Source organism: Chrysemys picta, chromosome 11, assembly GCF_011386835.1.
Source record: "Chrysemys picta bellii isolate R12L10 chromosome 11, ASM1138683v2, whole genome shotgun sequence".
NCBI lineage: Eukaryota > Metazoa > Chordata > Testudines > Emydidae > Chrysemys > Chrysemys picta.
In genome coordinates, this window is record NC_088801.1 from 17,453,042 (window position 1) to 17,480,353 (window position 27,312).

The window sequence follows — 27,312 nt, forward strand, 5'->3', positions numbered from 1 at the left end:
AAAGATGAAGTATAGGTCCTTTATTTAAAGGGGAAGGGAGCTAATAACTGATGACAAAGGAAATTGAGGTGCTTAATGCTGATTTTGCTTCAGTCTTCACTGAAAAGGTTAATGATGACCAGATAGTCAACACAATTAACACTGACAACGAGGGGGAAGGAATGCAAGCCATCATAGGGAAAGAAAAATTAAAGAATAGTTAGATAAGTTAATTGTATTCAAGTCAGCAGGGCCTGATGAAATTCATGTTAGGGTTCTAAAGGAATTAGCTGAAGCAATTTCAGAGCCATTAGCAATTATCTTTGAAAACTCCTGGAGGATGAGGGAGGTCCTAGAAGACTGGAGAAGGGCAAACATAGTACCTCTCTTTAACAAGGAGGACCCAAGAATTATGAGAACATAAGAATGGCCCTACTGGGTCAGACCAAAGGACCATCTAGCCCAGTATCCTGTCTTCCGACAGTGGCCAATGTCAGGTGCCCCGGAGGGAATGAACAGAACAGGTAATCATCAAATGATCCATCCCCTATCGCTCATTCCCAGCTTCTGGCAAACAGAGGCTAGGGACACCATTCCTGCCCATCCTGGCTAATAGCCATTGATGGACCTATCCTCCATGAATTTATCTAGTTCTTTTTTGAATCCTGTTATGGTCTTGGCCTTCATAACATCCTCTGGCAAGGAGTTCCACAGGTTGACTGTGCATTGTGTGAAAAAATGCTTCCTTTTATTTGTTTTAAACCTGCTGCCTATTAATTTCATTTGGTGACCCCTAGTTCTTGTGTTATAAGAAGTAGTAAACAACACTTCCTTAGCTACTTTCTCTACACCAGTCATGATTTTATAGACCTCAATCATATCTCCCCTTAGCTGTCTCTTTTCCAAGCTGAAAAGTCCCACTCTTATTAATCTCTCTTCAGACGGAAGCCATTCCATATCCCTTATAATTTTTGTTGTCCGTTTCTGAACCTTTTCCAATTCCAACATATCTTTTTTGAGATGGGGCAACCACATCTGCACACAGTATTCAAGATACTATGGGCATACCATGGATTTATATAGAGGCAACATGATATTTTCTGTCCTATTATCTATCCCTTTCTTAATTATTCCCAGCATTCTGTTCACTTTTTTGACTGCCGCTGCACATTGAGTGGATGTTTTCAGAGAACTACCCACGACTCCAGGATCTCTTGAGTGGTAACAGCTAATTTAGACCCCATTATTTTATATGTATAGTTGGGATTATGCTTTCCAATGTGCATTAATTTGCATTTATCAACATTGAATTTCATCTGTCATTTTGTTGCCCAGTTACCCAATTTTGAGAGATCCTTTTGTAGTTCTTCGCAATCTGCCTGGGCCTTAACTATCTTTAGTAATGTTGTATCATCTTCAAATTTTGCCACCTAACCTTTTACCCCCTTTCCAAGATCATTTATGAATATGTTGAATAGGACTGGTCCCAGAACAGACCCCTGGGGGACACCACTATTTACCTCTCTCCATTCTGAAAACTGACCATTTATTCCTACCCTTTGTTTCTTATCTTTTAACCAGTTACCAATCCATGAGAGGACCTTCCCTCTTATCCCGTGGCAGATTACTTTGCATAAGAGCCTTTGGTGAGGGACCTTGTCAAAGGCTTTCTGAAAATCTAAGTACGCTATATCTACTGGATCCCCTTGGTCCACATGCTTGTTGACCAGTTATTATAGACCAGTCAGCCTAATTTCAATACCTGGAAAGACACTGATGCAATTATTAAACAATGAATGTGTAAGCACCTGGAGGATAATAGGGTTATAAGGAATAGCCAGCATGGATTTGTCAAGAACAAATTATGTCAAACAAACTTTATTTCCTTTTTGGTAGGATTTGGTGATCGCCTGTTCTGTTCATTCCCCTTGGGGCACCTAACATTGGCCACTGTTGGAAGGCAGGATACTAGGCTAGATGGAGCTTTGGTCTGATCCAGTATGGCTGTTCTTATGTTCTTAAGCAAACTAGGGAAATGTGGTCTATATGAAATTACTATAAGGTGGGTGCACAACTGGTTGAAAGACCATACTCAGTTGGCTGAAAGAGTAGCTATTAATTGTTGGCTGTCAAATTGGGAGGGCGTATCTAGTGGGGTACTGCAGGGGTTAGTCCTGGGTCTGGTACTATTCAACATTTTCATTAAATGACTAGGATTATGGAGTAGATAATATGGTTATAAAATCTGCAGACGACATCAAGCTGGAATGGGTTGCAAGCATTTTGGAGGACAGGTTTAAAATTCAAAATGACCTTGACAAATTGGAGAATTAGTCTGAATTCAACAAGATGAAATTCAGTAAAGAGAAGTGCAAAATACTTTACTTAGGAAGGAAAATTCAAATGCACAACTACAAAATGGAGAATAACTGTCTAGATGGTAGCACGGCTGAAAAGCATCTGGGGATTATATTGGACCACAATCTGAATATGAATCATCCATGTGATGCAGCTGCAAATGAGGCTAATATGATTCTGGGGTGTTTTAACAGAAGTGTATGTAAGACACGGGAGGTAATTGTCCCTCTCTACTCGGCCCTGGTGAGGCATCAGGTGGAGTACTGTGTCCAATTCAGGGCACCACAATTTAGGGAAGATGTGGACAAATTTGAAAGAGTTCAGAGGACAGCAACAAAAATGATAAAAGGTTTAGAAACCCGATATCTGAGGAAAGGTTAAAAAAATGGGCACGTTTAGTCTTGAGAAAAGAAGACTGAGGGGGGACCAGGTTATAGTCTTCAAATATGTGAAGGGCCGTTATAAAGAGGACAGTGATCAATTGTTCTCGTGTCCACTGAAGGTAGGACAAGTAGTAACAGGCTTAATCTGCAGCAAGGGAGATTTAAGTTAGATAGTAGGAAAAACTTCCTAACTATAAAGGCTAGTAAATCTCTGGAATAGGCTTCCAAGGGAGGTCGTGGACTCACCATCACTAGAAAATTTTAAAAACAAGTTGGACACGCATGTGTCTGAAATGGTCTAAGTTTACTTGATCCTGCCACAGTGCAGGGAACTGGACTTGATGACTTCTCGAGGTCCCTTCCAGCCCTACATTTCTATGATTCTATGAAATGCTCAATTAATTTTCATTGGAAACTTGTATCTAAAAACATTCTTAAAGTATTTAGATTCCTTTGCTTTCCTGTACGTGTGAGGAGCAGGGATGGACAGTAATGGCAAAAAGTAAGCTCTCCTGTACATAATGGAAAATATTGAGAATGTTGTTTGTATGAATGGATAGGAAAGGGGAGGAAAAAAACCGAACTCTACAGTTGCTCTTGTACACGGACTCTTGATAAGACTGGCTGAGATGATTTTTTGATCTGTTGGTGGACTTTTGGGAGCAAATAGAAGAACGTCTTGGAAAAGAGGGTCAGGGCTTCATTTTTCTCTGATGTCTACTGCCCTTGACACTCCTAGGTGGATGAGAAGATGGGAATGGAATTTAAGGATGCTCATTTCCCATTCACTTCAGTTATAAATTTGACAGGTTCTTTGGTTAAACCTGCCAGGGAGAGATTCTTGAAAAATACAGTTTTATTTCCATGAAAATTTTCAATTAAAACAATTTTGTTCAAAAATTTGGGGAGACATTTTCAATTTTTTTAACCAACCATCAAACAAACATTTTCATTCCATTTAAAATATAAATTTTCATTTTATTTTGTTTTGAAAACCCAAACAAAATTTCAAACTAAACATTTTCATTTTGAATTTTTTCATTAAAAATTGAAAATTCTGTAATAAAACATATTTATTTCAAAGAAAACACACTTCCAATAACATTTTGGCTGAAAAATCATGACCAGCTGTTAGGTCAATCAGGAGAAAGCCTTAAAATGTAACATTGGTCTAAGACAGTATAATAATTGGTCAAGAAAGCAAGGTCCTGCTCTCAACTTGATGGCATTTCTCTGTTCGCGGTGGAGAGAAATAGGGAAATGCTTGGGGATGGAGGACACACAGAGCCCCTGGAATGGTAGGGGAAAGAGTGGGAAACCCTGGTATGGAAAAAGGGAGATTGGGGGAACACACAACTCCTGGTGGGGGGGGGAAATGGGGGAGCCTGGTGTGGGGGAGAAAGGAGGGAATCGGGGACATAAAAATCCCTGGCATGGGAAGAGATGGCATGGGGGACACAGCGCATCCAGCATGTAATGGAGGGGGGATTATGGGGACACTGAAAGTCCCTGCCATGGGGGAGAAAATGGGGGATGATGGTATGGGGGAGGCGGACATGGGACAAACATAGAGCCCCTGGCATGAGGGGCGGGTGGGAAACGGTGAATGAGGAGACACACAGAGGTCCTGGCATGTGGGGGAAGGGTGAATGGGCATAAGGGAGGATGGGGGGAGGGGGATTTCAGAGAGTCCCTGAAATAGAGAATGACGGGATAGTGGCATACAGGGAGCTCATTGAGGGGGACTGGAAGGATGCAAAGAGCTCTGGTGTGTGCAATGAACTTGGCCTATGGACACTGCAAAGTGTGTAACCCCACAAGTCTAGGTCAGAGAGTCTTTACTGCATATTTAAATGACCAGTTAGCATAGGTGAACTCTATCTATGTGGAACAGAAACTTTTCTAATTAAAATATTCCTGTGTGGATTTGCACCAAGCATATTAGATCATTATGCATATCTTTGCTAAAAAAGAACCCAATCTTACGGACTGTCCACTTTAGTCCCTGTAGCTCTCCACCTTCAGAAGTGGAGCTCTGACCCCTGAAGAAAAAGTAAGAGGGTGGTCACCAATAATTGAAATGGCTGGACATCCACAGGAATTACCAGGGATGATCCCACTATTACAATGTGTTTTGCTGCATCCCTATTCCTAGAGACAGTAACATGGCTTGCAAAGACGCTGCGCTGCAACTAGTTAATCCCTAGGCCATGAGAGAGGTCAGCAACTTTCCTGAGACACTCAACTCCTTGCATGTCTGGGCCCACAGTATCTAGCAATGTTTTCTCTACTAAGTATTTTTTTTAGGTCTTTGTAACAAATTTTGTTTCTGTCAGTCTCTGCTAACACAGCTTACAAGAGACTTGCTGAATATCGGAGCACAGGCTAAATTGTTGCTTTGTTCAGTTGTGAATTCGATATTACAGTGGCCCAAACATCCTATACTATGGAAGTTAATTCAAAGAATGAAAATGTCAATCATTCAGTATCATGCCAATATGCAAAGAAAACCTTCATTTCAGACATATTTTCTCTGTCAGTTGCCTCTGAAAGCTATGGTAGTTAAGCTCATTATGTGCTGTCCAACATTCATCAGAAGATTATCATGTATTAATTTTAAAAACCTTATATTGCATTTCTTCTTCATGATAAAGTTTTTCAGGATAGAGAGCTGGAATGACATTAGAGTGGCAATTTGTAAAGGAGATTAGTTTGGCAAAGTGGATCTGAGCAATTTGTTTCTAATTATTTCAATAAATGAGCTTTACAGGAAATTCCGATAATCAAGCAACTTATGCCAAAATGGAAAAAAAAAAAGTTCTAGTATTCTCCAGTTTCAGATACTGTAATTATGCTATTAAGACCTATGGTACCTTGTGAATAACACAGAGCACTTGAGTAATAATGAGCATTTATTTTATTATGCAATTTATAATGTACATCCATCATACAGTTGCTAATTGCATTCTATGCGTATTGTATCTTATTCTGAAAAGTACTTTTGTCACTTTAGCTAGATTGTGTTATTCATCTGTGATCAGCCTTTAAGCATTATTTCACAAGAGTTTTGCACAAGAAAGGATGAACTTGCGGGCTTTACTGTCATTTCAACTGTGCATTCATATTGCACTGGTAAGTAATACATTGTCTGAATCATCCTATGCAACTTTTGAATTACTTAGATTACAGTAGAGAAGGGAAATCACTTTGGGATGCAACTTCTTCCCCCAGTGTCTGCACTTCAATCTCTCTCAATGGACGAAAGTGGGCACAAAAAAGGTTCAGTATATGTGCAGAAATGGGGACAACCTGGGTCACACAAACACCTTCCCCTCAAACCTGAGGGGTGTTCAAAATCTGAACTCACGTCTGAATTCTACAAATGGCTCCTCTCCTTACAACCCAGTTCTGAACACCTCTGAAGTTTGCAGTGCTTGATATGCATCCCCAAATTTTGATTCTTGCATCTCTCTCACTTATCCGGATATCTCCATTCTATGGAAAGCTCTCTTGCTCCATTTAACACTTAACTCTCCCCTCTCCAATCTCTTCTCTTCCCCCCCCTCCCGTTGCCCCTCCCAACATGAGGGCTAGCAGGCAGACTTCTCCAAAGCCCAGGTCCATGATGGAGTGGAGGTTCATGTGCAGTAGTAAGTGCCTTGATCCATTTTTCATTCATAATATCTGGCACCATCATCCAGGAAATAACAGACCTGCTCCCTGTTTTATAGATTCCTAGACCAGAAGTATCCAGGATACTGAAACCTATAATATCTCATTGAGGATATCTATATTAAACATGCTCTAAATGACGGTGAGGGGTTTGGGTTTTTTTGCTGCTCAGCCCCATGGAGTGTCTGTTTATTGAGTATTCTAAGCTGAATGCCACCAGGATATAAAATACTGTCATTCCTTATTTCTGTCTGTCATAACAAGTAATAATATTCAGTAACTATATCTATTAAGGGAGTCTCTCATTCATCTGTAAAGCTTAGTGTTTCTGTCTTTGACTCAGTGATGCAACCAAGGTAGGTTAAAATGAAAAAGAAAATGACTGCACAGTTGAGCGTCATTAGCAATGATCCACACTTCCTATTCATGTACATGTACCTACATGGACACACTTTGACAAATGAACAATGGGGGAGGTGGAAGGGCTCGCCAAACCATAATACTTTAGAGTAGAAGTTTTCAAATTACCTTCCTAGCTGTAATTCCAGGTACTTATATGACCCTCCCTCCATTGTAGTAACTGAGCATTTCCCAAGTTTTTAAAAATAGAAGCAATACATCTCTCTCTTTCTTTTCTTCCCAGCCCATAGAAAAAACAGCCTCATTAGTTTATATTTTTCTGATTTGCTTATGTTTGTGTGTGTGCATGAGTGGGGGTGATGTATGTAAAGAAATTACTAAGAGAAAACTATAATAAAATAAATGAGTTTTGCTTTTCATTCTGAGAAGAGAGTTTTGGGGTCATCCTTATATCTTTTAGGAGTGAGCTCCAGAGTCTAAATTTGGCTCCTGTAATAATTCTGTATCCTGCACTCAAGAACCTCCTATATTCATAGGCAGTTTCATTGCTTTGTTGCAATGTAGCTGTTGCAGAAGACCAGGATTATTATAGAAGGAGAGGCGATCTCCCAGGTAGCAAGGACTTTGATTACAAGAACAGAGATCTTGAACTAAACTCTGTATTCAATGGGGAGCCAATGCAGGGGTCAGAGCACAAGGATGATGTGTTTACAGTGATCTGTGTTACCAGACAGACCGAAGCTATCAATTGGAGCTTATTAGGCATGTGGCTTCATTCCTAGATATAATGAGCAGTAATAATCAAGGCTGGGCATCCTGAATGTGTTGCTCGCTAAGGCCAACTCCATATCCAGAAATCTGGGGTGCAATGTTCTAGCCAGTTGCAGTTGAAGTTTTTTGCTGTTATGGGGCACTTCCAGATGATGCACAGACTTGCTTCCATTACAGAGAAGAAGCATGTGAAGAAGTAAGAAGCAGTCATACTGTCCTAGAAAGTATCAATTATGCATTCATCAGTCTTCAAGTAGAACCCTGCCAGAGCTTCCTTGTATACTTCTGCCTATTTGGATTGCCACATGAAACTTAAGTCTGCTAACAAGTATTTCTTTGTCAGGTGTATAAGTTCAACTACGATCAAATTTGCCGAGAACATCAAAGTTGAAGGGTTTGTAAACACACAGGAGAAGGGAAGAAAACTGCAATGTTACAGGCAGTGATTAGAGCACTGAGGACATCAGACAATGCAGGAGCTTTCCTATTAATAAATGTAGAGCCTTATACTCAGGAGAGTAAATTAACAGATACAAAATTGGGGGGGGGGAATGTAACAAAGGAATCATAATCTACTGCATGACAATGAGTTTAGCTGTACCCTGTCTTTGTTATATTGTCCAAATATTATCTATTTTTACATAGCCAAGCACTAGAGTTGCTGCAGCAAAAGTGTGGAATTGGGATATTGGGTGAGGTGTCCATGAAAAGACTGGCATTAAAAAGTGGTCCACAATATTAAAAAGGTGCAAGAATCATTGCAGTAGATGTCAGCTTCAGTAGTTAGAATCAGGAAGTAACCACTGGCACTGAAGGGAAAACTGTGTATATTTATTAGTTTATTTTAATAATTTATAGTGCACCCATTACCAGGGCCTCTAGGCACAACACACACAAACCCTGGAATCTTTTAACAAACAGAAAGGGGCTAAAGAATGCAGCCTAGCACTATACTCAGAATCCCTGAGAATAGACATATTTTATCAGAAGATGAAGAACTAGAAAAACTTCATTTTCTTTAGTTCAGAGAGATTTGATGATTACTGTGGAGCTCTTTTGTAATACATTCAATCACACAGTGTCTGAAGGATGTTAAATCTTGGTTTTCAGCAGGATTTCTAGGACCAGCTACTGACTGCTTGTTAGAATTATTTGACCTTCAGTTGAAAACCCAGGGAGCTCCAGCCACCAAAAATGTGCTTACACCGGTACACAGTTTATATGTTTTCTGTGTGAGCATCTAGCACATAGTGTGTGGAGTATTTAGTGGCACAGATCTTGGAAACAGTCAGAAAGAGTGAGGTGATTCTAGGATTGATCCCATTATTTTTTTGCAATTTCAGTAGGAAGAGAGAGCCAACATTCTCTTTGCCCTTCATCTGGTGAATATAGACCTCTTAAGAGTTTTGGCAGCCAGTCCACATTTTATTACTTTCTTCCTTAACTCTGAAGAAATATGTAGCTTATCTCAGTGCAAGTGCATTGTAGATTATGATTGCTTGAAATTTATATAATCAAAAACTCAAAACCAGACTCAATGCAGGAGATTTTCCACTTCATTATAAACCTGAAACTTGGGCCAGGCTCACTGAAGTTCACAAACATTTTTTGCGAACACAGCCTAAGCTTCATTAAAATCTATGTTGGATTCCAAAGAAATCTGGACTGAGTTACAGTATGGTTATGGATGGAACCCATGTGAATTTTGGTGGCTTCAAATAATTTCAGCCAATCCTACACCAGGCAAAACTTTGTGGGCTTGGATGAGCTCTCCAATGTTATTGGATTTGTCCAAACCCAAAAAGCAAAGTGAAACACTTAAGAAACAAGGGAAAAGTTCACAAGAATCTCTGCTAATCAAATCCACCACATTTAACAAAGTTGTACCGAAGACTTAGGACCTTGCCTTTCTGAGAGCAAATTTCAGTGATTAAAATATAACAAAATATCTTTGTTTATAAGGCATATTACATCTTTTCTGAGTTAGTAATGTAGTATGACTGTGAGCAGAATATATAAACAGGAGTTTAAATCTATTCACTAAATACCCAATTTAACTAACTTTGTAAATCTAATGCAATGTGCATCTGATTGTCACAAACTCTAATGTAGGTTATGTCAGACTTCTGGAGCTATTCATTATAGCATTTGGCTTAGACTGTACCAGTATAGCCTCAGAATGACAATTCAGTTACAGAGCAGCTTAATCTAATCTATTTATTCTAGAGATAATCTACAATGGCTGACTCAGATTACAGTCATTTACGTATGTTTGGAAGATTGCACATAAAGGTAAAGAGATAGAAATAATCTTGTATATTGACCATGTTCTCTCCTATTATTAATTGTATTAGATAACTTTTTTTGACCAAAGAATCCACAAGTGCTCAAAGGCAGTTAGGAAACATCAATTCTTGGACCAGATCAGGAAGGATTTCAAACATTCCCCCATTCAGCTGATCCTTCCTTCTGGCCACTACGGCCTACATGCGGTTATTTCTCAAGTCCACCAATGCCACTCCTGGGCTGACACCATAAAGAACTATTCAATGACACAAAATTTCCAAAATTGCACAGCACCCAGAAACTCGGAGTGAGAATGTGTGGGGAAGGAGGAAGCATTGCTTTAGAGGGAGAATTCCCACCCAACCCTCACCCCATCACCCTTTTTGCATGAGACCATGTGTCCTTTAACATGCTATTTTGGACTGGTCCATTGATCTCCTTTTTGCACCTTCCTTGCTAATGTTGTCATTTCCTCTTAGCTTGCTGTGCTGGTTATACTGTTTTTACCATTTTGTTTATGTTTTAACTTTCTCTTCATTACAATTTACTGGACACATGTAAATTTGCACTGAAGCGTAATTCTACTGGGTGAACAGCAGTACAATGGAAAGCTTTGAGGGACTTACTGACCAGAGGGGCAAACAATTGAGGGCAGCTCTATTTTAAACTATATTTGTTAGCTATCCACAAAATATCAAACTCTGACTTAAATGGATCAAGATGAAAAATCCAGAGTCCTTCATTAGAGGTGCTTTCCCTGTTCTGCCTGAAGCCAGTGTACAAGAGACAAAAATTTCAGAGCTAATGAATGGAATCTCAAAGAGAAACCTTTTAGTGGATAGCTTTACTGGAGTTCTATCATGAAAATAATTTCTGTGCATGCTGAATCCTGGATAAACAGAGATTCTACCTGCTGGAAACCCTCTCCAAAATCTTAATAAGGTTTGCCACCAAATTTATTTACCCACACTTCAGAGTTTATTCTGAAAGTGTATATACTTGTAAAGGCCTAAATTACATTCTTGGAGAAAGGGGGGGGGGGGGAAGAAAAGTTGAAGCTCTGTGACTATTTTAAATAATTAAAGAGGAACTGAGGAAACTATTAATAATTTTTAAAACACATGTATTATTAATAACAATACATTACTCCTTGTGTTAAAACAGGCAATATCTTCCACACTCCACAGCACTTGTAGATATTGAGATATGGAGCTACTATATAAATGGTTCAAAATCAATGTATGGATTCATTTTGCCAGCAAGATGTTCCATAACCAGTCTGCATTCTGCTTCTTAAATATACAAGATTTGTCTCATTTGATCTCAAAATTCAAGCACACAAAAATAATTGAGAAACTAACAACAACAAACCTATGGAAAGTGTAAATCAATGCCAGCCAAGAACGGAAAAGTCCCAGTGATATTAACCAGAATTTCTGTTCCTATTAAATCTTCATACAAAAATATGACACCATTATACAACACATCTACAAATGCACAGTTTTGCCAAACAAAAGATTTCCACTTAAAATCTCTTCACTTTTCCTTCTCACAACAGTCACATCTGTCCTATAAAGCATGATTTTATGATGCATAGTTCAATAAATGCTTTATATTCATTTTAGTTCTGTGCTCCCTTATCCTTTTTTGAAATCTCCTTTCTTTCTACTCCGCAACGATTCCTATTATAAGGCACCCAACTCTGTCTTACACAAGCTGCTCTCACACTGAAGTCAATGGGCAATTTGCCTTCATAGAAACCACAGGATAGAGGCACAGACTGTAGTGGGAGCTGCATCTGTATAACTGGGACAAGAATGTAGTGCATAATGCATGTCTCCATTCACTGCATTCTAGGTGATGCCACTCATTAATCTGCCAGTGCATTGTAGCTTAATGAAGCAAGGCTGCTGGCAAAATGAATCCATTAATTATTTTTGTCCATTTATGCAGCAACTAGATCTAGAACTCTAAATCTAAATCTTTAGCTAGTTGTTACAAGAAATTGTTCAATTCAGTTGGCAACTAAGGTAGAAATGATTCCTCTTGTGGCAAAGACTTGCTGCATGATCGGGTTGTATTGCTGAACACCATACTGCAGAAACATCTTGAAAGTGGTTAAATTTAGTATCACAATACAATGGGTTATACTCAGGGCTGGTGCAAGGAAGTTTCACGCCCTAGGCGAAACTTCCACCTTTCGCCCCTCCCCCCCAAGCTAAGCCCGCCCCCCCGCGGCAGCTAACCCAGCCCCCCTGCCCGCAGCAGCTACCCCCCCCTGCAGCTAACCCCACCCGGGGAGACCCCCCATGGCAGCTAACCCCGCCTGGGGAGCCCGCCCCAGCTCACCTCGGCTCTGCCTCCTCCACTGAGCACGCCGGCGCCGCTCTAATTCTCCTCCCCTCCCAGGCTTGCAGCGCCGATTTGAGGAGACTTAGAGCAGGGGCTGTGTGCTCAGCAGAGGAGGCAGAGTGGAGGTTATCTGGGGCGGAGAGCAGTTCCCCTGTGCACCCCTCCCCTGTTACTGTGGGCGGCCCTCCCCGCGCTCCCCCCCGCCCCAGCTCACCTCCACTCCACCTCCTCGCCTGAGCGAGCTTTTAGGCGCCCACAACCACTAGGCCCCCTAGGCGGCTGCCTAGTTTGCCTAAATGGTTGCACCGGCCCTGGTTATACGGGCTCCTTAAGGTTATGGGGAGGAGACCTCTTAGGCAAATGCCAATCTGGTCTTTCAGGCTGCCCTAACCTATGCCATGGGTGTAGCTTGACACATAGTCAGTCCAGGAATAGGGGGACACAAGATGGCTTAAACTGAATTCCAGACCTTCCCAGCTAAAGCATAAGCCTCTATAGTCTGAGCTAAAGGATGCAGGGCCAAATTTTTAAAGCTATTTAGGCACCTACATCTGTAGATAGGTGCCTAGTGGGATTTTCCAAAAGCAGCTAGATGCCTAACACCTATTGAAGTTGATGAGGTTGAAATCAGAAGGCGCTGGGCACCTGCACACTTCTGAATATCCCACAAGGTGTTCCAAAACTTTTCAAATTTGATCTAAATTCCCTAGCTACAAGTTGTAAAAGAATCATAAGCGTGAGTTACATACTTCCCCTGGGACGCTCACCCCACATGTCAGACCCACAACAATTCTAATCCTAAAGAAGCCACCACTTTCATAGCAATCATCATCGCAGGTACCACCAGGGATCAAACCAGAGATCCACAACTAAAAAGCACAATTCTCTATTGCTTGACCTAAATCCCTTACTAGGAGCTATAGCAGAGCCATATCCTTTGAGGACAAGGTACAAAAGAGGCTGTGTAACACACACTGAATGGCGGTTGCGTTATAAAGGCACAGCTCTAAGTAAGGGTGTAAATTAGTATTGCCCCAGCACAAGCATTGGGAGGCACGGTGCTTAACCTGTTTCTCCTTGGACTATGTGTTATAGGCTTGAGAGTTCGGAGAACTGAGAGTTTACTCTCCCTTCCCCCCAACCCTCCCAAAAATATCCTAATTCAATTACCAAGTAGATTTTCTCAAGTTAATCAAATTCTAATTAGGACACTTGATTAAAAAGAAATAATTACAAGTATTAATTAATCTGAAGTCTGCATCTATCACTAGGAATCTCTCAATATAAAAATCACACAATGAAGCATAAACAGCAATGTAATTAATTGTCTATTTACTTTACAGTCAGCTGAAAGAGTATAGATGGTCATTACATCTAAAATGCTATTGCATAAATTCATCATTCAGACAGACAATACAGTGGGCAGACCTTACCAGATTTACTAGGTTTTGCAATTCCTTTTTGGAGACGGAAATGATGTGCAATTACTAGAACCAGACATGCAGCGAGACAAGTAGTGCACGAACATTTTGGTGACTTCTAAATGGAAGCTGACTTCAAGCTATAATTGAACCCTATATTATTATACAGTAGAAGTAGCAGAAAGCCAGTGTCGTCGCGTGGGCATAATTTGTAAAGTCATCTGAATAAAAAAGCTGAAAATGGGAGCTCGTTTCCACATGTCATTCTGAAGTGAGAACTGCTCCTTTTTGTATTTGTTCCCCAAAATTTGTGCACACAGTTGTCCCTTGATTGGAGGCACAACCACTTTTGTTAGCCCCCATAGCCATTACTTCCACTTCTCTGATAAACTGTCATATTCCAATCTCCCCAGAACCTGTGGACTCCCACATTCCATCGGGTTCTCTCAAGGCCCAGTGATGACTGAATCTGGTGACACTTTAAGCAAAAAGGAGCTTGTATCTTTCCATCCCTTCACACTAACTCAACAGACAGAGCAGTAGTGGGCAACCTACAGCCCGTCAGGGTAATCTGTTGGTGGGCTGCGAGACAGTGTTTACATTGACCATTCGCAGGCACGGCCACCCACTGCCCCCTTGTGATGGTCCCCAGGTACCAGCCACTAGGCCCCTGTTTTGCCTCCAAAGGTGGCTATATTGACTGGCCACTAGGCCGCGCTATCCCACTAAAGGAGGAGAATTAGGTGGACAAAATGGCAAATGAAATTTAATGTGGATAAATGTAAAGTAATGCACATTGGAAAAAATATATTGGAAACCCCAACTATACATACAATATGATGGAGGCTAATTTAGCTACAACAAGTCAGGGAAAAGACCTTGGAGTCATTGTGGATAGTTCTCTGAAGATGTCCACGCAGTGTGCAGAGGTGGTCAAAAAAGCAAACAGGATGTTAGGAATCATTAAAAAGGGGATAGAGAATAAGACGGAGAATATATTATTGCCCTTATATAAATCAATGGTATGCCCACATCTTGAATACTGCGTACAGATGTGGTCTCCTCATCTCAAAAAAGATATACTGGCACTAGAAAAGGTTCAGAGAAGGGCAACTAAAATGATTATGGGTTTGGAGAGGGTCCCATATGAGGAGAGATTAAAGAGGCTCGGACTTTTCAGCTTGGAAAAGAGGAGACTAAGGGGGGATATGATAGAGGTATATAAAATTATGAGTGATGTGGAGAAAGCAGATATGGGAATAAATAGATAACTTTTCCTTAATACAAGAACTAGGTGTCACCAAATGAAATTAATAGGCAGCAGGTTTGAAACAAATAAAAGGAAGTTCTTCTTCACACAGCACACAGTCAACTTGTGGAACTCCTTACCTGAGGAGGTTGTGAAGGCTAGGACTATAACAGCATTTAAAAGAGAACTGAATAAATTCATGGAGGTTAAGTCCATTAATGGCTATTAGCCTCGATGGGTAAGGAATGGTGTCCCTAGACTCTGTTTGTCAGAGGGTGGAGATGGATGGCAGGAGAGAGATCACTTGATCATTACCTGTTAGGTTCACTCCCCCTGGGGCACCTGGCATTGGCCACTGTTGGTAGACAGGAAACTGGGCTAGATGGACCTTTGGTCTGACCCAGTACGGTTGTTCTTATGTTCTTATGGTCTCTGGTCATTAGGCCACACTGCCCTAGGGGCACATTGACTGGGACTCTGGCCACTAGGAAGCATTACCCTACTCGGGAAGAGGCAATAGATGGACCCTGGCCATTGGGCCACATTGTGCTGACTACTGGGGGGGGATTTAGAAAATGGACGTAGGCATAGAGAGGCGGGGTTACCTCTCACCCTCTTGACTTAAGGGGTTGACGAGGTAGAAGGCCGCCACAGGGATATTTTGGGATACAGCAGCTTGCATCAAGTGACAGGTGTTTCCAAAGCAATTTCTAGGACCTCTGTACAGGGGATTTGTTTCTCATCACACCCCTTTGACTTGCAAATTACTTGGGTCCAAATTCTGTGATCCTTAGTCAAGCAATTCTTCCACTGGTGTTACCCACAACATTTGGTCCTCTGTGTTTTCTAGGTTACTCAAAATATTTCCTGAACTGCTTCTACCCACAGGCAGGGCCTTATGAAGGAAAATCAGCAGCTGTTCCCGCGAGATTTTTACCAGTTTGATCCGTAATCTCTCAAAAAATCCTGATCTCATAACATTTTGACCACACTGAAGCTGGACCTGAAAAATAGAACCCTTCCAGCCTCGGATCTGACCTACTAACAAAATCTAAATCACTATTACTTATTATTCATAGGCCTAAAAGTGTGCTAAGCATTTTACAGACATGTGAGAAGACAGGTCCCTTCCTCAAGTGACTCTCACTTTTCTAGACAACAGACAAACAACAAGCAAAAGGAAAGTGAGAGAAATGCAGCACTTTCATTTTTAATTCAATCTATTCTTTTTGTACCTTTTAATTCTTAGGTTAAAGGTCATTTTGTTCTCTGAATTGTCAGTTTTCCTGTATATAGATCTTTATTCCTCTGTTACATGATACCATGTGATACCTATATTCCTCTCTGTTACATGATACCACGTGATAAAACCCAACTACTCAGACTGAAACTGAAAAATAGATTAACAAAACTACAGTGACTTTTGTACAGATATCCAGAAAATAAAAATCATGCCTTACCCAAATTTGTCTAATTTTTCACTAATTCAAAAAGTGATTTGGAAATGCTACACGAACACAAAAGCAAATTTTGAGAGCTTTCAGTTTTGAGTAAAGGATGACACAGAGCTCAAATATAGATGCGCTTATGTATACACACTAGGCCCAGTTCTGATCTCACTTACACTAGTATAATTCCATTAGACTTCCTCGGAGATACTCTTGATTCTCACTGGTGTTAGGCCTCAATCCAACAATTCACTTAACCATTTGAACAGTCCAGCTGAAGTTAATGGAAAACCCCACATGCTTGCAGTTGCCCACATTACTTAAGCGCTTTGCTTAAGCATACTTTTCTGTTAATTAATTCATCAGTTTTCAGTATTGGCACTGCCTAATAAATATTTAGCCAAACAGATGTTTATCTAGTTTATAATTATATGAAAATATGATGATTTCTGTGCTTGAATTCTGCACCTTGTAAACCATTTCTGTTTTTGAATGCTTTTGTATGCAAAGTAGTAGATGTGCAGTATTAAGAGATAAGGATAGTAAATTCCTATATTGATGAATGTGCTGATTGTCAAAAGCAAACTTGATGCAAAGAACAGTGAAACAGCTTTCAGCCCTTTTGAACCAACTGGACACCACAGCAGTGTATCTGATGACTCTAGCTGCCTTGTCATTGTGTGCCTGATTTTCAGTATTTCTCTCCCATATGTCTGGCAGCCAGCTGGTAGACCAGATGGAGTCACAGCAAACTATGATAGCCAAATGACCATTACTATCTTGGATGATACATTGAAAGGTCAAAGGGGCTTTGGCTACTATTTACAACAAGAGAATTTTACCTACAGGGGGCTCTTTGATTGTTTGCAATAAAACATGCAAATAATTTACAGATCTATTGTTTACCTTTTTGTTGAACATAAAAGAGCAGAACCCTCAAACAATAAATTTGATTTATTCACCACCAAAATCATTTGTTCAAATCTTCCATTCTTCTTTATTGTTGCGCAGTAAATTTCCTTTACTAACCTCTTGCTCTCAAAGAACAAAGACACTTTCCAGGGCTTATTTTTTCTTGTCAAAACATTCAGCATTTTCTATCTAATATATTCTTTAAAAAAACAAAACTTTTAAAGTTATATTTCTGTGTGCAAGATGGAAGAGTGAGATTAGCTGACATGGACATAATAAACTGCTTGAATTTTTAAAAAGGATCAGTGCTCATTTCAAAATTAAAATCCCCAAATCGGAATTAGAACCCCCAACCTTTGGGGAAAATTGTATCTGGGATAATAGTTTGGCCTTAAGATAGGTCCAAGGGGTGTATTTCAGATCCAAATCTGGTTCCAATCCAAATAAGCCTAAAGGATTTGCAAGTAAAATTGGGATTTGATTCAGGTCTAATTGTGCACTTTAATTTTGCAAAAATTCATAGTGTTAGTTTGAAATGTTATATAACCAATGAACATTCTGATTACATAAAGAAAATTCTACAATGTTACTGGAATATCAAGATTCATATTTAGATACATGGAGCTCCAGGTAGTCAGTACCCCTGAAAAACAGGTCAATATTGTATTCCAATGACAGAATGCAGAACATTAATATGTGTGCATTGAGAGGAAACTAGTTCTAATCTGTATGAGAATAGCACACTATTAATGACAAAAGGGCCAAATTCTGTGGTTCTTTATTCAGCAAAATTCTCATTGATTTTTATGGGAATTTTACTGGATTAAGAAACACACAATTTGATCCAAAATTGCCAACACTACTTTTCTGTAACACACTGATGTGAGATGGGTGAAACTTCTTGCACTTGGGCAAAATTTAATTCTGTTATTTTGCCTGGTTTGCTGAATGGTTAACAGTCAATCATTTTTCAAGTCATCTTTGTGGATTTGGCCCCAAAATCAGTTTTTATAACATTTTAAGTGTTCTAATTTGGCCTGGTGTTTATGACAAAAACTTGAAAATAATCACCAGGGATGCTTTTGTGTGCTTTTATCAAACCCGTGCCCCAAAAGCCAAAAGTTACCAGCTCTGCTTTATATTGCAAACTGTACTTTTCATCCATTTAATCATGAAGTAAAACACTGTTCAACACAAGCTTCCGTTTCCAAAGTTAAACAAAACCAGACTCAAAAAGGAACATCTTTTAATTTTGAAAAACTCTACTTCTCTGACAAACATTTGGTTTAGATAAATCAGATGGAATAGCTCCAGGGTTTTCAGGACTACAGAAAGGAACAGGAATATGATACTCAGTGACAAGTGACTAGAAAATAAATTATTTTAAATTTGATTATTTAAAGTTATTTTTCCCACTGAACCACAATGCTTCCTTACCAGTTTCAGAGATGTATATTAAATATATTTCTTTGTTTGTTCAAAATATTTAATGTGCCTATGTAAGCAAATATTTTCTGTGACTAGAGTGAAGCAAACAGAAGGACTGATTCAATTCCGTTTAATTTATTTTGTTTTACAACTTCAGGGCCAAATGCAATAAAAGCGCTGGACGATTGTGTTCCACAGTAGCCTATACAAGGTTACACTGGATAGACAGAGGTTTTATATAATTTAGCACCAAATGATTTGTGAACAACAAATGGTAATTTCCTTTAAACTCCTGCTTACCATGACCCTGCACAGCAGGGCGACACTTCAAACAGATATGTCCATAAAGGTGTCAAAAGGATAGTGATCCGCTTAGAATTTAGTAGCGAAAGAGGACTAAGAATGAAGATGGGATGAAGGAGGCAATCTTGGGATCTGGATTAGATTTAGGATAGTGTTCAGGTTCAAAGCCAAACTAGGGATAGCTTTCAGATACAGGTGGCACCAAAATCTTACAAGGCTGCTACTGCAAGTTTTCAGCCCCAAAGGATACATGTCTCTTGATGTCTCTGCTTGGTTTTGGCCAATGTCATGCTAGCAGTGTTCTTGTGAGATTTTTGACTCTTTCTAGTTTTAGATTCAGGGATTCAAATCCTAATCCTGCATTTTCCAAGGGAGTTTGGATTTGATGTTCTATTTTCGTCTTGTATCTAATAGGATTGGACAGTATTTGTGTGGGAGAACTCCAGGGAAAATAGGTGCCATAGAAAGTGGTATTTGTGAATCAGTAGATACAGTCTTTCCTTCTGAGTTAGTCATGAAATAAGGAGCTACTGTGGTGTTAAGGGGCATCATGCTGTCTTTAAATAAGAAGATGCTGTCTTTAGATGAGAAGTAAAGCTGACACCACAAATCATCCACTGTGATGAATAAAAATATGTAAGCATTTGGTTAAATCTGGTCTCCTGGCCAAATTCCAACCTAAGTCATTATTATAGGCCAAGGTCTATGTACAATTCCCCCTGCATTTTCATCTGATCACAGTATATTTCAGCTGTTGTGTGGTGCTCCTGTGTTATGCTGGATATGTTACATCCCTGGGTTGGGTTCTACTGGGAAGAGAAACAATCTCTCCCACAGATTCATCACAACTTCTGCTCATAGGCTGGGCTGGGGAAACTGCAGTGCAAGTGGGCCTCAAGGACTCAAAAATGTGGATAGGGCTTAGTTGCACAAGAATACACACTAGAGGCCCTATCTCTCTAGGTCAGTATTTTACCAGTACCTCACTCCTCAGCACTAGTAGAAGAGTTTAGCAGCTGTACGACCATTAAATGTCTCACTCTGCCCTGGGACCCTAGCAATAGGGAGTCTCAGAGCACTTCAGCCTGCACCTGCAGATTTTCTGCGGAACGCCCCTCCCTCCAGAAGTTTAGAGGTGGGAACCTGAGGATATTTCAAAATTTCTTTCCCTGGCTTGACCCACAGGAAGCTTCTGCACAAGGGAAAGTGACATCCAAACGAAAAACTGGGAGAGCAGATATAGCCTGTGTGTTGTTCCACAAAGTCATTGCCCTTATTAACGTTCTTAAGTGTGATCTCCATAGTTTTATTGCCCTCTGCATCAGCATCACACAAAGTGGGAGCATATGGGCCATTATCATTAACTTCATCTAAAGTGTGGACAGGACCCAGTGGACATTTGGCCCAGAGGGATCAAATTCAATCTGAGTCTTAATTTTGAACAGAATTTTTACAACTCAATTAGCATGAAATTGTCTTTAGACTCCCCTTGATATGCAATGGTTTGGCTAAGATTTTCATACTGTCTTCTCGAAATCTTTTCTTTAGGCACAGCAGAAAACTACAGATCTTCTCACCAGTAAAATTAAAATCCTCTCTCTAATGTAGCTTGGGCTAAGTTTACAACTTTGCTTTTTCTCATTATAAGATACCTTGAGATGATTCCCACTTTGTAAATATGATTTTATATACTTAGTAGTTCTTTGCAGTGGGTTTTGTATGGCGAGCGTGAATTGCATCACAGATTTTTCAGTGTAACAGATACAATTCCCTTCCCTACCATATACGATGATGTGCGTGCTAGCTAACCTAATTTCCTTTTATTGCACTGGATCCCTGCCCTCATATTTCCTTTCCTAAATTGTATGTCCAATCTTGCAGCCTTTCCTTGTGCAGAATTCCCACAGGACCAAGAGGCCCTGATTCAACTGTATGTAACTTTCTTTTAAGCTGGTGTAACTCCACTGATATAAATGGAGTTTCATCAGCATGAAACTGGAGTGACAGTGATGAATCATACCCACCAAATTCGGCATGTGGATAAATTCCAGGAAGGGTCCAAACAATAATTAGTGTCAATTTTTCATTATTCACCAAGTGATACTGGTTTAATTAGAACACGTTTCATAACACCAAGAACACTTTTAAAGGAATTTACAAACATCTTCCCAAAACAAACAAAAAACTCACTATGTTGTGTTCTTAGTGATGTACATTTCCAAGACCTAAAACTCATCATAAGAGTAAGGTAATCAAGCTAGCCTACAGCAAGACTGTAATTTGGGAACATAGCTAGCTTCATGCCATTATCAACTAAAAATATTTAGCCAGCTTCGTAAATAATCCCTTTAATTCTGCTAGTTGGTTTATTTATTCGCCAATGAATCTTGCATATCATACACCACATAAATTACCTATTTTTTCCCAAGAATATAGGTTTGGTAATTATCAGCTGCTTCTGTATCAAATGAAGGTACAGCAAATCACTACCAAAGCAGTATATACCATATATGGTTTTACTATCATACATTGCACACCTTAGGGGAATTATTGTGGGCAAAATCCTGAGTCTTATTCAGTCCTTACTGAAAAAACACAAGTGATTTTGATGAGAAAATTGCCTGAGCAAGAACTAAGAACTTTAGGGTTGGCCCTGCATAAAACGTCCCCAGATCTCAGCCAGAATGAACAATGTTCCAAGTGATTAGGGTTACCATACGTCCTCTTTTTCCCGGACATGTCCGGCTTCTCGGCACTCAAACCCCTGTCCGGGGGGAATTGCCAAAAAGCCGAACATGTCCGGGAAAATGGCGGCTCTGCTCCACCCCTGATTCTTTGGCTCTGTTTAAGAGCCGAGCTGCCCCAGCACTACCGGCTTCGGCCAGCCCCCTTGCCTCCGGACCCCAGCCACCGGCCGGGCACTTCCCCTCCCGGGCTCCGGCGGCTGGGGTCTGGAGGCAAGGGGGCTGCCCGAAGCCAGTAGCGCTGGGGCAGCTCGGCTCTTAAACAGAGCCGAAGAGTCAGGGGAGGAGCAGAACCTCCAGCCGTGGCTGCTCTGCTCCTCCCCTGACTCTTCGGCTCTTTTTAAGAGCCGGGCTGCCCGAGCGCTACCGGCTTCGGGCAGCCCCCATGCCTCCGGACCCTGCGCCGCCAGAGCCCAGGAGGCGAAGTGCCGGGCCGGGGGCGCAGGGTCCAGAGGTATAGGGGCTGCCCGAAGCCCGAGCGCTACCGGCTTCACGGTTTGCCAGGCAGCCTCTAGACCCTGCGCCCCCGGCTGGGCGCTTCCCCTCCCGGGCTCCAGCTGCGCTAGGGAAGCGCTGGCCGGGGGTGCAGGGTCTGGGGGCTGCCCGGCAAACCGTGAAGCCGGTAGCACTCGGGCAGCCCTTTCCCCGTGGCTGGGAGTGGGAGGGAGAAGGGGGCGGAGTTAGGGCGGGGAAGGGGCGGAGTTGGGGCGGGGCTGGGGGGTGGGGAAATGGGCGGGGCCGGGGCGGGGCTGGGGTGGGGAAACGGGCGGGGCCAGGGCCCGTGGAGGGTCCTCTTTTTTTATTTAATAGATATGGTAACCCTACAAGTGATTAAAAAAAACGTTACCTCTAAACAACTAAGAGTATCACATTCTATAAAGGAGGATTGTTAGCCAAAAAGGACTCAGGGAGTCTGCTGGCTTTAAAACAGAGACATCAAATTTAATATGCATTTCACAATTCTCTATAAAGCTTTCGCAAATGAGCCAACAAGCTACTGTCCATGAGCTTTACATTCATGTTTCCATATTTCAATAAGGCTTCATACATCAAAGAATATTTTCCGAGAAGTGCATAGTATGTATAGGCCATATGACACATTGGAATTACACAACACAGTGCTTTCTGTAAAGGAACACATAACCAACAATGCATTATATGAACATCGTATTTTAAAAGGATGCTTCCCAGGCTATACTCCTGTTAAAATAACTATGAGGGTTTTATTGCTCACTCTATTTTCTTGGTACTATTCTTTTTTATTTCTCCTTTTTCTTTTAAAAAACGATTTATGAAGAATAACCCAGCAGACTGAATGTTTTCTGTAGACCACCATTTTAGTACTATTGTGGGAATAAGACGGAAGGGGACTGGCCATTGTTATTTAGTTTTAAAAGGTAGTGTGTACCTTTCCAGCTGCTCATTATTTAATCACCTTTTCTGGAAAGCAAACATGGTAGTTTCCTGTGTCTCTTCTGTTTCATAATTTCCAAATGTGGAACTACCAAAACCAAAAGCAGTTAATATGTCAGTTTTTATTTATGTAGCTCTTCAGTTATCCTTTTGGGACAGCTTCTCTACCTAGCCTGCCAGCTGATAAAAGGATTTGGTGCAATAATAGAATACCACACCATTTTTTAAAAAAAGCAACACACTATATCCTTTGACTACCTCTGTGCATTATTTTAAATGAAATAATAATCTCATAATACTCTTGACATACATGTCTCTCCATTAGTAAATAGCCCTTTTTAGATGCAGTCTTATGGTAAATGCTATCAACAAGATTAATGTTTTTAAATGAATACACAAAATCATCATTGCAAAAGGTCAATTTACAGGCTATAAAACATGCAATTTTTTGTGTCACTAAAGGACTTTGCTTATTTTTCATTCATTAAATTTTGAACAGCATAAGCCTGTATGTAACTGCGCAATCAACAATAAAAATATCTCCCTGAAGTTAAACCAGCTTCGAGGCATCTGCACAATTCACTGCTAATGTGCTGTACCAACAAGAATAATTTCTTCTGAGCAAACAGACCTACCTTTAACAACTGAAGAAAAGGTAAACTATGCAGAAGACTATACCCAGGTGAATCATTAGGACCACTCCAGCTGTTCATTTTGGTCTGAAAAATCCTGGATATGTTGAATCACAAATGCCAGACCTTACTTTTCTCCTTCAGCCTGAGTGCTGCTGCTCTTCCGCTTCTTGTCAATATTTAACTAGTTTGTCAAGTTAGATTATATCACCTGTTCTAAATCTTACTCTGGTAGCTCCTGCTAAGTGGGTGTGCTTCTAGTATTGCATCTTAGGCAAATATTAAAATCCTATCAAAACATTACCAGCACTCATAAGATTTGTTTGACCTAAAAGGAACAGAGATTTCTTCCTGTGCACACTATCACGTGCAGAATATATCTTATATTTTGTGAACCATTACAGAGGGGAGAAAAGCAAAGAGAGTGTAAATTAACCACAATGCTCATCTATGGTCCACTGCAACATGCTAGTAGAATCTGTAATTAGATGGCTTTCTGATGCCCCTTGATGATTACTTATTATAGCATTTAATAAATTTAAAGATACCATCAAAAGGATGAAAATAGCACCAATAACTAGAAATTTAAAAACGAGCATGCTCTTCTACAGATTATGTTTAAAGTAACATTATAACAAGGCTTTACATAGTTTGGGTTTAAAGAAGGTTAAAGAAAACACAGCTTAAGAGCCAACCATAGCCATCAAAAAGTCTTAGAATATGGCCTTTGGGTGCCCTCTCCCTGTAAATACATGGCAATGACAAAGCTGATCAACTGCTGGCCTTTATTTCTGGGGATTGCAAACAAGCAATTTCCATTTGACCCTCAATGAAGATGCAAGTGCAAGCTACTATTAAGCTTGTGTGAATTTATCTTTTGATACATTTTATGTACATTTATATGCAAAGTATGTGTGTCCCTCAGGCTCCAGGCAATTTGCCAATGCATCCCTCAAAGGTGCAAAGTTTTCAACTACAGATTTAAAGGGACAAATGATTTCAGCTAGCAAAAATTATTATGCTAAACCCATACAGTATTTCAAAGGTCAGCCGTTACCATTAAAAAGTCAACTGTTACCAACCAGCTGTATCTGAGAGACTGAAATATTTCCTAACAATAGATAACATTTTTATGGAAGTATAATAGCGTCTCAGATACCACCTGGAGGGAACCCTCATTAAAAGTTGACCTGTTAATAATAAGCACTGCGTGTTCCCATGGAGGATGGGATGTATATGGGGAGGGGAAATCCAGAATGCTTTGGGGAAAACTCTGCAAGTACCTTCTCAGCCCAGTGTCTGTCTGGGCTGCTGGGCATTTCCATAGAGGACGATGCTTAAAGTCAGTTATATCAGTCAGACCACATGTTGGAAGTGATGGAAGCCTCATTGCTTAGGGACATTTAAAACTAAACCCCACAAAGTATTGAAGGCAAGGAGACAGACTGAATGACCTAGTAGTATTTCCCATTTCTAATTTCTTTGAATTTATGACCATTGGGCAAGCTTCATGTCCGGGCATATAAAAGGGACTATATATACATTTTTAGATAACTTTGAAGTTAGAATATTTAGGACCAAATCCTGCCTGCCTTTCACTTCATCAGGACTTCCCATGTGTAAGAGACCAGGAGTATTTAGCTCTTAACATAACTCTCTCTCTCTCTCTTTGTGTGTGTGTGTGTGTGTGTGTGTGTATACACACACTTAGGAGCTCAACTGAAAACACTGGAGACCTCTATATGGGCTCTATGTGGTCCCTGCAAATTTTTCTATTGACTGTATTGAACTTTATGTTCTGGTGAAAGAGGGCCTTCTCCATACAAACCCGGTTGCAGTGCTAACTTACCATACCTTTGACCTCACCGGACCAACCTCAGATTTGTGGTGAACATTGTCATGGTGGTTTTCCAGGTGTGGGCTCTTTTATCCATCATGAACTAACCTGATATCACCAAACTTATCTTGTATATGCCAACAAATGGCCACTACCATCAGTTCACTGTCAAGGTTGTCAGGTCAATGAAAATCTGGGTGGGATACAAATGGTTATTCCAGATATAAAGGGCTTTACAGCCGACTTGCAATCCTTTGAGCCATCCAGTCCCCTCCACCTGCATTTTTGCTGCTTTCTGAGGTTCTGACACTCTGCAGAAATAAATGTTAGCTTTTGACTATTTAATGGCTATTTGGTAACATGCTTCACAGAATGTTTCTCTAGCTGAGACCAGTGGACAAATATTAGTCTTTTACAACAAGATATCTTTGTCTTTGATAAATGTTAACTGACATGCCATAGTAAAAATAGCTGACCCATATTTCAAAACTATTGAAGGTCTGAAACAAGGGAGGTTTCTTTGACACTGTCACAAAAACCAGAACACTTAGTTGCTATAAGCCAGATCCCTAAGCAAGGCTTGATTTCTGATTGTTGGATACAGGTTTACTACATGTGGAATGAATACAATGAAATGGAACAGAGAACAGGTGGCAGGAGTATTTTTTATTATTATTCTTTGTTAAAGAGACAGGAATTCCCACTAATGACCTATTTAATAACATTTTTGATTGGGGTAAATGAGTGGTCTCATCACTAACAATATAGAACTGTTACTATTAATCACAAAATGGCAGAGGATTTTTTTGTCTAATTATGAAGGATATTGTGTTGTTGATATAACCTATCCATTAGGATTACAAGATACCACATGTCACTTTGTCAACCAGGCATTTTTTTTAGTGAATTTCAGTTGATATATTCACTGATGGAATTTGAAAGTAACACTGGTGATAATCTAAGATCCGATTCCTAACAATCCACAGATAAGGACTGTAACCATTATTATTGATGGGGGCAGGGGGAAGTTCATAGGCAAGCAATGACACAAAAACAAGACTTGTGCTAGACAATAATGCAAATGCTAAACAAAGAACATAAACAAAACATTAATAAATCCTTAGAAGGAACAACAGATCTGAGCCTAGAGTGCACATTTTCAAAAAGAAGAACAGGAGGACTTGTGGCACCTTAGAGACTAACAAATTTATTAGAGCATAAGCTTTCGTGGACTACAGCCCACTTCTTCGGATGCATATAGAATGGAACATATATTGAGGAGATATATATACACACATACAGAGAGCATAAATAGGTGGGAGTTGTCTTACCACCTCTGAGAGGCCAATTAATTAAGAGAAAAAAAAACTTTTGAAGTGATAATCAAGCTAGCCGAGTACAGACAGACAGTTAGATAACAAGTGTGAGAGATTCAATGTTTGTAATGGCTCAACCATTCCCAGTCCTTATTTAAACCGGAGTTGATTGTGTCTAGTTTGCATATCAATTCTAGCTCAGCAGTTTCTCGTTGGAGTCTGTTTTTGAAGTTTTTCTGTTGTAATATAGCCACCCGCAGGTCTGTCACTGAATGACCAGACAGGTTAAAGTGTTCTCCCACTGGTTTTTGAGTATTCATTCAGTGACAGACCTGCGGGTGGCTATATTACAACAGAAAAACTTCAAAAACAGACTCCAACGAGAAACTGCTGAGCTAGAATTGATATGCAAACTAGACACAATCAACTCCGGTTTAAATAAGGACTG

At 40.3% G+C, this 27,312-nt stretch overlaps 1 protein-coding gene across 2 annotated transcripts in view; it reads right to left on the bottom strand.

Moving 5' to 3' along the window:
- Positions 1 to 27,312, bottom strand: part of NCKAP5 (NCK associated protein 5) — a 605,695-nt gene that overhangs the window by 442,959 nt on the left and 135,424 nt on the right. The window contains exon 4 of one of the 2 annotated variants that reach the window (XM_065560497.1): positions 23,715 to 25,741. The exons of the other annotated variant lie outside the window; for it this stretch is intronic. Coding sequence (XP_065416569.1) covers positions 23,715 to 23,792 — 78 coding nt within the window. The 5' untranslated portion in view covers positions 23,793 to 25,741. The remainder of the gene's footprint in view (positions 1 to 23,714; positions 25,742 to 27,312) is intronic. 2 annotated transcript variants of the gene reach the window in all.